This window comes from Gallinula chloropus, assembly GCF_964237585.1.
Source record: "Gallinula chloropus genome assembly, chromosome: 3".
NCBI lineage: Eukaryota > Metazoa > Chordata > Aves > Gruiformes > Rallidae > Gallinula > Gallinula chloropus.
In genome coordinates this window covers 25,393,432-25,405,739 of record NC_140087.1, presented here as the reverse complement: position 1 = coordinate 25,405,739, position 12,308 = coordinate 25,393,432, and the positions used below count along the sequence as shown (strand labels likewise).

General features: G+C 37.6%; 1 protein-coding gene across 2 annotated transcripts in view; it reads left to right on the top strand.

Annotated features, from left to right (window-relative positions):
• The window catches only part of REPS1 (RALBP1 associated Eps domain containing 1), a gene marked incomplete at both ends in the record, with an annotated part of 62,566 nt that extends 51,583 nt beyond the window's left edge, over window positions 1-10,983 (top strand). The window contains 10 exons of one of the 2 annotated variants that reach the window (XM_084262262.1): window positions 565-652; window positions 1,196-1,297; window positions 1,984-2,056; window positions 4,156-4,274; window positions 5,027-5,091; window positions 6,153-6,338; window positions 7,759-7,854; window positions 8,652-8,800; window positions 9,731-9,836; window positions 10,915-10,983. In XM_084262262.1, coding sequence (XP_084118388.1) covers window positions 565-652; window positions 1,196-1,297; window positions 1,984-2,056; window positions 4,156-4,274; window positions 5,027-5,091; window positions 6,153-6,338; window positions 7,759-7,854; window positions 8,652-8,800; window positions 9,731-9,836; window positions 10,915-10,983 — 1,053 coding nt within the window. The remainder of the gene's footprint in view (window positions 1-564; window positions 653-1,195; window positions 1,298-1,983; window positions 2,057-4,155; window positions 4,275-5,026; window positions 5,092-6,152; window positions 6,339-7,758; window positions 7,855-8,651; window positions 8,801-9,730; window positions 9,837-10,914) is intronic. The other variant, XM_084262263.1, reaches the window with a different exon arrangement.
• Window positions 10,984-12,308: the final 1,325 nt, after the last annotated feature.

Below are 12,308 nucleotides of genomic sequence, written 5' to 3'. Positions count from 1 at the left end.
CATACTGTTTAAAGAGGCCCTCCCTGGCAGTGTCTGAGGCCAGGTTGGATGGGGCTTTGGGGAGACCTGGTCTAGTGAAGGTGTCCTTTCTCATGGTAGAGGTTGGAAATAGATGGGCTTTGAGGTCCCTTCCAACCCAACCCAACCCAGTATTTGATTCTGTAATGTTCTGAGGCACTGTAAGTTAAGTTGTGGAGTGGGGTTTTGCAATTGAGGGCTTTGTTTTGGTTTGGTTTTGTTTGGGATTTTTTTGAAGATGCACTTGAACAGTTAGCTGGTATGACAAAACTGGTAGCAAGCTGGCAAAACTCAGGCCCACAGTTATCTATAGAAACTTCTAGTTCTCTTTTAAAGTAGTATGGCAGGTTACACCGTATAAATCATTACAGACGCTTCAGCTTATACAGCTTTGGTTTTAAGAATATCTTCAGTTCCCTGGAACTGTGTAAAAAAAACCCCAAATCTATGAAATTTTGTTTAGAAATAACATTTTGAATGGTGTCAAAGACTCTTAGAAGAATTTAAATCTAGATTAACATCACTTAACTCTGATCTCTTCCACAGGACACTGCAATTGTGCACCCAGTTCCCATAAGAATGACTCCAAGCAAAATCCACATGCAGGAAATGGAGCTTAAAAGAACTGGAAGTGGTAGGATATTTTTCTCTTGCTGAAGAGGAAAGTTTTCTTGTATAATCAGAGTTGACTTTGCTTCCTTAAACATGCTGACTCTTTTTTTTCCTTGTAACATGAGTGCATCTGAAGTTGTAACCATCAGAATTAATGAGATTCTCTGAGTTGAGAATTAGACTATTGTTCAGATAGGTGCAGAGTTTGAATTGGCCATTTGTTAAAAAACGTTCTGGTCAATAATAATCAAGGCATATTATTTTCCTTGGAGAACAGTGGAGTTCTGAATTTATAGATGTGTCTCAGTACACCAGTATTTCCTGAAGTCATGTAGCTCACGATCTTCAGCATATGAGAGTAAGAAAGTACCATGTCACATTTCTTTTAAAATTTCCTTAGCCTTATAAATAGGTAAAGATTCCCAACTAAAGTGTCAAAATACAACAATTTTAGTCTCAAGTACAGCACTTCAGGTAAGGGATAAAAATTAATTTAAAGCTTTGGCATCAGAAGTAAAGGCTAGTTGGAATACATTTGTTTATTTCAACTTGTTTTTCCATCTAGATCATGCTAACCCTACTAGCCCTCTACTTGTGAAACCACCTGATCTCTCAGAAGAAAATAAAATGAGTTCATCTGTAAAATTTACATCTGGAAATACAGTTAGTAAGTATCAAAATACTTTCTGATCTCATTTTCTATGTTATGTAGAATGTAGATGTGATACATTCTTTAGTGAATTAAGCCTTGCTAGATAAGGATAAGTTTCTCTCATTTTAGAGCTTTTGCTGAGAATTGAGATGTTTCTGATGCAAACTATATAATAGAAATAATGATTAAGGAAGTTCTCCTGATGTCACTGGAGGTGTGTTCCTGCCATATATATGTTCAAAAAAGTTCATTTTTGTCAGCTCTGTTCCATCTTCCTGTTTTCTCTTTTAAGCTTAGGGTGAGAAATCGAAATGTATGGAAGGTGGAATTGACTAAGTTGCATTTGATTCTACTTCCTCAGACCATGCAACCACATGTTTTTCTGAAAAATGAGAACATATTGACCACAAAATTTTTGGGCAATTCTCATCCGATTTAGTTACTAAGAAAATGTGGTAGACTTGTAGATTTTTTTTTTTTTTTCAATAACCCAGACCCAAGGATTTTGAATCCTCCCCAGATGATAATTTACAGGGAGGCAATACAAGGACATAAACATTTGAAACAAAAAATATTTTAAGGTTAAAACTTTGGAATTTTTTTAGTGTGTATATATATTTTTATATATATATATAAAAATGTATGTTAGGGTACGTTAATGATGCAAAACAAGTATGAAACGTCGTGTGTTCTTTTACCAGCAGATGGTTACAGCAGTTCAGACTCGTATGCTTCAGATCCAGAGCAAATTGGAAGCACTGTAACACGGCAAAGGTCAGTAGAGTGGCAACTAAAAAACAAAACAAACCAAACAGGTGCTTAAAGCAGCAGCTTGTGAGCTTCTGGTTGTTTGACAATTAGCTTGTAAAATGATAAATAGAGAGATAACTTTAACACTCAGGAATCTGGGGACAGTTTTCTAATGCATTAACAATGTATATTGTTCCTGTCAATGTGTAAAGTAAAAACACAAAAAATCATGTAATCTATAAAGTTGCGGTTGACCAATCAAATGAAACTCCACATTCAGTCAGAAATGTATTCTTTGGACATTAATGGAAAAGGACCTTGTCACTTTGTAGTAAGAAGCGGAATAAAACATAAATTGGAAATATCAAAGCAGTAACTCAAATCTCTTTTAATAAAGGACTTTTATAAAATGAAGGGTGGTCATAGGCCCAACATAAATTAAGGGATTGGAGGAAGTGATGCAAGCACATAGCCAACAACTGCATTGTTAGATATAAGAGAACTTACAGTACTAGCTGGTGCTAATTGTCACTATTAAATCTGCCTGAATAGGGTTAAAAACCAGCTACACCATTAACCATCTTACAGTCAGTTTCAGAGGTAAGTTTCAAACCAAAAATAACTAGGGTGACTTCAATAGCAAAAAAAGATTTGAAATTGACTCTTGGTTCGGCATCTTGAACACTTCATTCCTCCCTTGTTACTTAATGGCAAATTTGATGCTGTCCTGCTTCCATGTATGTTTTTGCACTATCAACATAATGGTTCCAACAAGTTCTTTACATTGCTGCATTTTGGTTGAGTTCTTTGCCTGAACTTGTGTACACAAGTGAAGCTTTCTGATGAAATTCTGCTTTATGTTACAAGTAGCTTCTGTCCAGATCTGGCAGCTCTGATAGTGTCCACCCAGGAAACTTTCCTCCCACTTCCTCTTCCTTCCACTGGTATCTTTTCCATCAATTGCAACTTTATCTATAGTGATTATGTTATCCTTAACCCTACCATTACTCCCAGAGTGGTTTTAGTACAAGGCTATGTCAGGTAACGATACTTCAAGAGTGTCCTTAAACCACTTTCTCCCTTTTGTAATCCTACTTGTGCACTCCTTACTAGACTAGCTAGAGAGGAGGTGACACTAGCTGGAGTCAGTGTAATTAGATTTGTATTTCGTTACCTGGAGGGTTACAGAAGAATCATCCTGGACACTATATTGAGCAAGTGAAGTTCTCTGTTGCAATAACTTATTTTTCTGTCTGGACTTATTCAGGCATTTAAGGTTTTGCATGAAAGTTGGGTACCTCTTAGCTCTCCTACATTTTATCTCTTGGTGTAACTACAGAAGAATGTTACAGAAGTCAGTTGTGGAAAAGATGTTATCGCTTATATGCAACTTGAAAGAAAGTGTAGCTGTATTCAGTAAATCTGTCTTGCTCAAATTGGACTAGTTAGGAAGTTTCTGCAAGCTATTTTTAAATGGAAGCTGTACAAACATTTTGTTGCACAATAAATCCAGTTTAGTGCAGCAGTACTTCATCCTTATATCCTTTCTGATCGTGCAGTTAACTTACAGCAGGTATCCACTAGATGGTGATCCTAACTAAGAATGAGTTGAAATTTCTGAAGCAGCTACAGAGTATATAGATTAGGAAAAATTCAGGCAGAGATTTAAATAGCCATCAATATATGTGGAGGCAGGTCAAACAGAAACATAAGTTCAATGTTCTTCAACATGGAACTTAACCTGTTTAAAACCTAATCAGGATGTTGACTACATCTTACATACTTTGCAAATTATAGTGACTACCATCTGAATGGTATTACAATATTTAGGGTTTTCTGTTCTCGAGCTATTGCTGTTTAGGATGTGTGTCAGGCTATTGGTTTCCAAAAGATAAATGACTTGTGATAATACAAGAATAATTTGGGTTAGTGATAATTGTGAAATCAAAGAGTACCAGGAGGTTAAAACTGATTTTTTAAGTCTTCAGAATCAATGACAATCAGTCTCTTTTCCATCAGCCAAACTTTTTTTTTTTTTTTTATTTGCATACGTTGAAGGACTTTTGAATTTTGGTTCTTTTGCAGCTGCCTAAAATCACTATAGAAGTTTGTATGTTTTGCAGGTCGCATTCAGGAACATCTCCAGATAACACTGCGCCACCGCCACCCCCTCCAAGGCCTCATCCTTCTCATTCTCGATCATCATCTTTAGATATGAACAGATCCTTTTCGGTTACCCCAGGTAGATACACTGTGTTCCTAGTACATATTATTTTTCATCATGTGTATTCTGGAAGCAGACTTCATTTTTCCCCTCTGAAGAAGGATTTAGAGTGTGGTTTTTTGAAACACTGGCTCTGAATGAAAAAGCTGAAAATGTTGTCAGTCTTCTTATTTGCATTAAAATTTATACTTCGCTTCGCTTAAATAGATAATGTAGAAGTAAATCTGAATGCTGGCATTGTAGTCCTTTGGATAAGTGTGGGAAGTAAAGTCAGGAAATAATGTTTTGGTAGTGCACCCACAAGCAATGAATTGCTCCTGCCAGTAGATTTTCAGGAGTTCTTCTGGTATCAGATATATTAGAGGCAGGTGTTAAGTATTTTGCTTTAGAAGAAATTATTAAAGGTCATGATTGATGCTCTACTTAAGGGTTCTTATTGCAATTCTGACTTGTCAATACTTAAAAATTCAGGATCACAAAGTATGAGAACGTTAAGAGTGTAAAATGAGGGTAAAAGGAAAAAAAGGACCAAGATCAGGAAAGTATGACCTTGTCTGTACTTTCATTTGGAACAAAGGAAAAAATTAATGTTCTGATTCCTTGTTTGGTGTGTTTGCAGATTTGAGAGATGACATTAGTGTTGTGGTACTCAGTATGCCAGGTTAATATGTAGGCAATATGCAAGGTTTCTTCATGTTGACAAGTCAGAAAATTATGTAGCGCTGTAATGTGAAGAGTAACAGTGGCCAAATGCGGTACCTCTTTTACAGGACAGCAACAGGCTGGAGTTGTTGCCTATCCCCCTGCAGTGCCTCCAAGACCACAGCCTTCACAGGTGATGTCACTTTTGAAAAAATCATACTCTAACTTGAGGTGTCATTTTTATCTAGCTGAATTTTTGCTTATCTCTAAGATGAGTAGTATTGCTTGGTATATTTTTAACCACTGAGATATGAGTGATGGCAAAACCTAGATAATAGTCAAATGTTAGCCTTTCTTGAATAAAAAATTGCTTTTGGTGAAACCATAGAAAGGGAGGGATTAAAGTAGAAATTGAGGAGAACGAGTAGCTCTGCAGCTCTGGGTTGTAGTAAAGAGAGGAAAATTACACTTTCACGTTTCTTTACCTGTCTCAGTATAGCTAATAGTCCATAACACACAGTGAGATAAGTCTTTCAAAGTTTTGCAAAAATAAGTGCTTGTCTGGCACAGGGCATACATGACTGCTCTGGAAAGGAGTAATAGTTTGTTATAAGGCTTGGTGATCTTTGCAGTCCTGGTCCAAGTCACTTCAGTTGGTTGACTTAGTAGTTAAAAAAAATCCTGCAAAAGTTGTTTTTGCTTTGTCTCAACAAGCCAAATCCTTCAACTGCTGTGCAGATCTGACATGGGCCAGGTAAAATTTATTTTCATTATTTTTTTGGCAGCAGCTACTTGTTAAAATCTGAGTTACCAGCAGTTGAAGTCAGTCAATGGATCCAGAAATCATCTACAAGGAAAGAGTGTACAATGACTGACATATTCCATACAGTGTGATCACATAAACATCTTTCTCAGTGGAACTAGGTTGACAGTCTGTTCCAAGCGTGAAAGAGCCAATCTGGACTGTGTTACAGCAGAACACTAGGGAGTTGCACAGTGCATCCATCTTTGGTGTCATTCTCTGGATAATAGCACATCTGATTGAATTCCCTTTTCTCTTAAATATTTCTCTGTTTTTATAAACACAGAGTGGTCTCTCTGTGTCTGTCCTACTGACAGGAGATACGTTTTTGTCCACGAAAAGGGCAAATAATCTTAAATGTTTTGTCACAAACTGTTGCTTGGTGAGATTCTTTGCATCAGACAACTGTGTTAAGAACAATGTTGCTAAATACCTTTGTTGTTTTACTGCAGGGTGCAGGTCCTCATGTGCATCGCCCAGTAGATGCTGAAGGCCTAATAGCTCACACCAGTACCTCACCTCAACAAATACCAGAACAGCCAAATTTTGCAGACTTCAGCCAGTTTGAGGCATTTGCTGTTTCAGGTGTAAACAAAGAGGAAGAAGATGAAATTGAAACACACTCAGAAGTCTTGCAGGTGAGCGGAAGTTAAGGTCTTGTCAATTGTTTAATACCACTAACAGTTATGAGACTTTTTTTAAAACCTGCTTGTGTTGTTTGAGCTCAGTGGGTTGGTTTTTTTATGGTGTCCCATTCCAGGGCTAGAAAGGAATTACATTTCACACTTCTACACTTATTTAGTGAGTGCCAAACACTTAGGCAGTTTTTGGTTGTAATTCAAAAGATTTTGTACTTAATGGCATCTATATATGCATGCAAACATAGTTTTGTTGGCACATTTAAGACAGCACAGGCAGAACTTCTCTTCTGTTCCCTCTTGCCAGCTTTCCAAATGATTTGCTATTAATTTTTAAATTATACTGTCTTAATAAAATGAGATGGCTGTCATGTATCATAAACATCTGATAAAACTCCACTAATTTGGCTTTGTTCACAGCCATCAAACAAACAGCTCAAGAATAGAGCTCAGATATCCTTCTATAATAGACAGATGTTTACAAAACCTTGTTTCCTACTACAGACACAGGACTTAAAAGTTTGGAAGCCTCAGAGCTTACACCTATTACTGTCATAATACTGCTATTAATGCCATAATACTGTTGCTACATTGATTCCTTCATGTTTTCCTTTCACAATTCGTAGCCTCCATCTAGATTGTAAATTCCCTGGGTCACTTTTGCATCATCAGTTGCAAAAGCACCTGTAGTGTTTTAAAGCTCTCCCAACTATCAGCAGCCTGTTCTTGCTTTCTTTAATCAGGAAGGTGAGTGACACAGACCTGTTTGAGCACTCCTCGTGTACCTCATTGCACAGTCAGCTGTGTTAGCTGAAACTGCACCGCTGAAATCGGTCTTGGGGCTTGTTTTGCACTGAGGCGGATGGGGAACAGTCGTGTTGTATCCCATTGGAGGGATTAACCTTTGGCAGTAACAAATAGATAATGGTGGTAAATCCACCACTGTTCTGATGATGTAAGTTTATTGTCAGGTCACAGCCCCTTTTGTACTTTACAGTACCTTGTGACACGGGGGGTTAGACTTTATTCTGAGGTCTTCCAAAATCCGGAGTACAGTGTTTTCAAGTAGCTATTTAATCTTTATTTTCATAGTAGTTTTGGATTCTGTAGAGAATCTTAATTTCTATCTCCAAAGACAGTTCAGACTTGATTCTGAAAGTAGTTTTTCTCTTATGTGCCTTTTCTGTAAGCTCCTCCCAGGCCAAAACATTTCTTGTGACCAAGTTAGTTTTATATAGCTTTGCTCCAAAGCAGGTGTTGATACATTCCAGTTTGCTTCTGAAGAAGACTTGAACTGGAATTGTAGGTGTTAACTGTATTTGTGTATCAGAAAGACAGCATGCTCGTATTTATAACAACTGTTGCCAAATGAAATGCTTGTTAAAAAGTAGTCTTCTAAACATAGCTTATATCCCCTTAGGTTGAAAAGCCCGCTGACTCTGCAAGTTCTCTTAGAGTTGCCAAAGCAGATGGAAGAGTTGAAGACAAAGCACCTGCTAATGTCCCCACTAGTGTGGTATGCAAACTATACTTGGAAGGAGAGTGATCTTGTCTGATAAATATGAAATTATAGTCTGTTTTGATTTGCAACAGCAACTTTGTATGCTGCCACTTGAACTCAGTTAACTGTTCCACTGTGAGAGTGACAGAGCTCTGGAATAGGCTGCCCAGAGAGTTTGTGGAGTCTCCTTCTCTGGAGACATTCAAAACCTGCTGGACATAGTCTTGTGTAACCTAGTCTAGGTGATCCTGATCTGACAGGAGGGTTGGACTAGATGATCTTTTGAGGTCCCTTCCAACCCCTAACATTCTGTGCTTTTGTGATTCTTAGGTGCAGTATGTGCTTCAGATAGGCAGGTGTATGGTCAACTTTTGCACCAGGTGTTCATGATCAGCTTTATTCTCGAGACAGCAGAAAATTATGATATTGAGGGATTCGAATTTTTTGAAACAGAGAAAGATTTAGTGTAGAACTTGGTTAAGAGAAGCTTCTTTCTGTTACAGATATTTAGTTGGGGGGGAAGCGTGCTCTGAGATGTATATTGTCAGCTGTGCCGTGGTGATTCTGCTTGCACTGTTACTTCTTCTTGACAGTGTTACTGCCCTTTCACCCTGGGGGCAGGATTTGGTAGTTAAGTTTTTTCCAGACCATGTGAGAATGCAGCTGGATGCCTGTCAGAAAATATCTGATGTGTTGTAAATTCAGTTAGCTCAGCAACTGGTATTAAGAATATATAACACACACAAGTTACCAGGTTATAATCCAAGTAAAATGCAGTTAATGAGAATAATAGCCTGTGTTTTCCTCTTCAGGGTAAAGGCACTACCCCACTTGCTCCACCACCAAAGCCTATCCGCAGAAGATTAAAATCAGAAGATGAGTTAAGACCTGAAGCTGAGGAACATACACAGAAAACAGGTGTCATAGCTGCTGTTCTTGCTTCACAGCCATCTATTCCTAGGTAACCCAAGAAGTGTATAAATACATCTGTTACTGGAAAGTTTACATTTAAACAGCATACACACTTTCTGTTCCAGGAGTTGCAAACGATTTCAGTGTGCTTGAATTAATCTAATTTAACAGCATAAAGGCTTTTGGGTTTTAAACAAGATCATCCCAAAGCCTCTACTACTGGGAAACCTTGTAGAGATCTTGAATTTTGGAGCATAAATTCTTTTTAACTGCTGTCACTATGTTGGAAATAAGTGGTGGAAATACTATGATGCAGTGTTTAATTTTAAATAATTACTGTTCACAAGGGCATGTAGCACTAGGATGAGGGGTAATGGTTTTAAACTAGACAAGGGAAGATTCAGGTTGGATATTAAGAAAAAGCTCGTCAATATGAAGGTGGTGGATCACTGGAACAGGTTGCCCAGAAAGGTAGTGAAGGCCCGATCCCTGGAGATATATATTCAAGGTCAGGCTTGATGGGGCCCTGAGTGACCTGATCTAGTGAAGGTGTCCCTGCTTACCACAGGGGTATGGGACTAGATGACCTTTAAAGGTCCCTTCCAAACTAATGCATTCTATGATTCTGTGAAATAATGGTCACTGTGAACAGTCTGGAAAATGCTGTCTGTATCCTAGCATGAAAGTAGACTACTGCATTAGTCACTTTGAGGTAGGTGAATGTGTCATGGTGTGTTGAGACTTATGGAAAATTGATTATGACAAGTTTTTAAAATGTGCTGCTTGCTGTTTCATTGAAACCAAGACTGTGTAGCTTCCATACAAACGAGGCTAATTGAGGGAGAATAAGAGGGAAAATTAACAGTGTAACAAGTTAAAATTGAAGAGAGGATTCTGCTGATTTTAAAAAGGGACTATAAATGAGAGACTCAGCTAAGCAATGAAATTACTTACTAAAGTACTTTGAATATATTCTCAGATCAGTGGGGAAAGATAAGAAGGCAATTCAAGCATCAATCAGACGTAACAAGGAAACCAACACTGTTTTGGCCAGATTGAATAGTGAACTACAGCAGCAACTAAAGGTAATTCCATCACATTTGTTTGAGAAGAGCCTGGGAGGACAAAGACGGTGGTGATGTAATGGGCATCTCTGCAAACCAATGATACCCATAGCAGAGGATATTGATATGAAATACTCTTGTTTTTGTAGATCAAAGAATATGCCTCATTGGGTAAAGCTTTGTGAAATTGTAAGGGACATTTTTACTTCTACAAACCACATTTTCCAATGTGTGGATTTGCTTTCAGCTACATTAAAAATAAGAAAGAAGAAATCTTAATTTAGTATCACTAATTTGAGGTAGCAGTTGTGGTCATCAGCTACTTTAAAAGCAGTATTGATATGAGCAGCTGAAGTATCTTGCTTTCTTCTGAAGAAAAAACCCAAACCTTAAAGACTTAATACAAATTATTAATATTTTTAAACAAATACAATAATCTGGAATACAAAACTTCTAGTTTAGGAACAATAGTCACCTGCTTAACCAGGTCAGATATTACTGGCTTATATTTGTCTGTAGGTACCATCTTAACATTTTTCTCTTGCTGTCTTAACTTCAGATACCTAGTTTCAATTGCCACATTAATTAAAAAAAAAAAAGTCTTAAATGTAAGCATGAATTCATGTGATACTGTCTAGACTGGAAGATAGGCCATTTTTAAAAACTGTCAAGCCTGAATTTCACTTGTTGCTATTTGAGAGTCAAGGTGCATTACATTCACATAACAGTAAAAACTGGGGGAAAAAATTGTGAGTTTCCAATCCTTTAACTGACACGAGAGCTTACCCCCTTTATACTTCATTTTAAAATGTAGTTGACTTCGAAGCTGGTTACAAACTTGTAGGTTTGGGTGTTTTGAAAGAAATTAAGAAATATTAAATGGCTTCACCTTTTAAGCAAATAATTGCTTTTCATTTATGACTAATTACCAGCTATCCAATCTCCTAATTAGATTATGGGAAAAGTTCTCTGGAGCCTAGAAAAGACTTGAATATTAGATCTCAGAACTGAAGCTGACATCTACTAGGTTTGCCTGTAGGAGTGAAATATTAATACTCATTCTTTGCATACAGTCAGTAGACAAATCTTTCTTTTGTAGGATGTTCTTGAAGAGAGAATTTCCCTGGAAGTCCAACTGGAACAACTTCGACCCTTCTCTCACCTCTAAGCCTACTGCCGTTAACTGTGAATTTACTAATTTTGAAAGGGGTATTGGTTTCAAAGCCTGTTTAAAGATCCATGCATCTAGCTCAGTGCACTCTGTTTTACATTAAGTGTTGTGGTTCTGTTTTGTCAATTTGTTCACTTTTGTATTTAAGTATTTTAATTTCAGTACAGAGAAGAAAAAACAAAAAATCCCTTTTTCCTTGAGTGTGACACTGCCTCTCCCATGATTCTCTGTGGGCATCCGTGCTCTTTGTTGGACTTGAGTTTGCAGTTTGTCGCCAAAATTTCCAACTGGAATTTTTTAGTGGTTTCTTTTTTCCTGTTGAAACATCTTTGCAGAAGAGGATTGCTAATCAGTTGACTTGAAACTTGTGAGCGCATCAACCCTTCTTTTGCTCTGGCATTTGTTTGATTGCACCAGAAAGGAGAAAAAACTGGTAAGTAACCTGTCATCAGCCAGTTTTGCTTCCCAAGCTGCCTCTCACAGTTGGAGAGTTGCTCCCGATTGGAGAAAGCCTGCCTCTTCGCAATAAACCAACTTAATCAGGTTGACAGAGTTCTTGCAGGCTGTTTGCCATATCAACTGGATTTGATTTTGTGTTTTTGTTGCATACCTTGTAGAGTATGTAACCACAGATTGCCAGGTGTTCACATTGTATCCATTCATGATCCCCCATTCAGCCGCATGCATAAAGAGATTGATGGTACAATTGGTCGTCTGTCAAAACAGACCTTTTCTAGTCCTCCAGTTTGTGAGAAGAGTTGGGTGTAAATCCCCAACATGTTAATTGCACATTACCTAGGCACCACCTGTAATTGCATGTTTCACACATCACCTTTTAATAACAGATTACATCCACCAGTCTTCACTCTAACAGATTGTATTGTCAAGTAATGTGTCAATACCTCTATGAACTTCTAATTCCCAGCAAAAAACAGAAACAAAAAAGGAACAGTTTGCTTTTTAGGAATTCTGGGGTACCTTCTGTCATCTTGTTTCCAGGCCTTACTTTTCTGGCATATAGACAGGCTTCACTATTAACAGAGTTCCCTGAGTGTATCCTGCTATTCAGGTTGATGTACTGTATTAGGATTTGTTGTATATTGTATGATACACACCTTTTGATCTCATATGTAAATTTGCATTAATTGCTGACTAACAGCAGATATTCTATTTAATGGCTTCTTCTGGCTGTGGGATCATAGATGTTTAACTGCATGGATGTATCTCTGCAGAATCAGAACTAGCAATTGTGTGATTTTTACACCAATAAAACAGCACAATATTTTAATTTTGTTGATTCATCTTTACCTGGGAACTGAAAC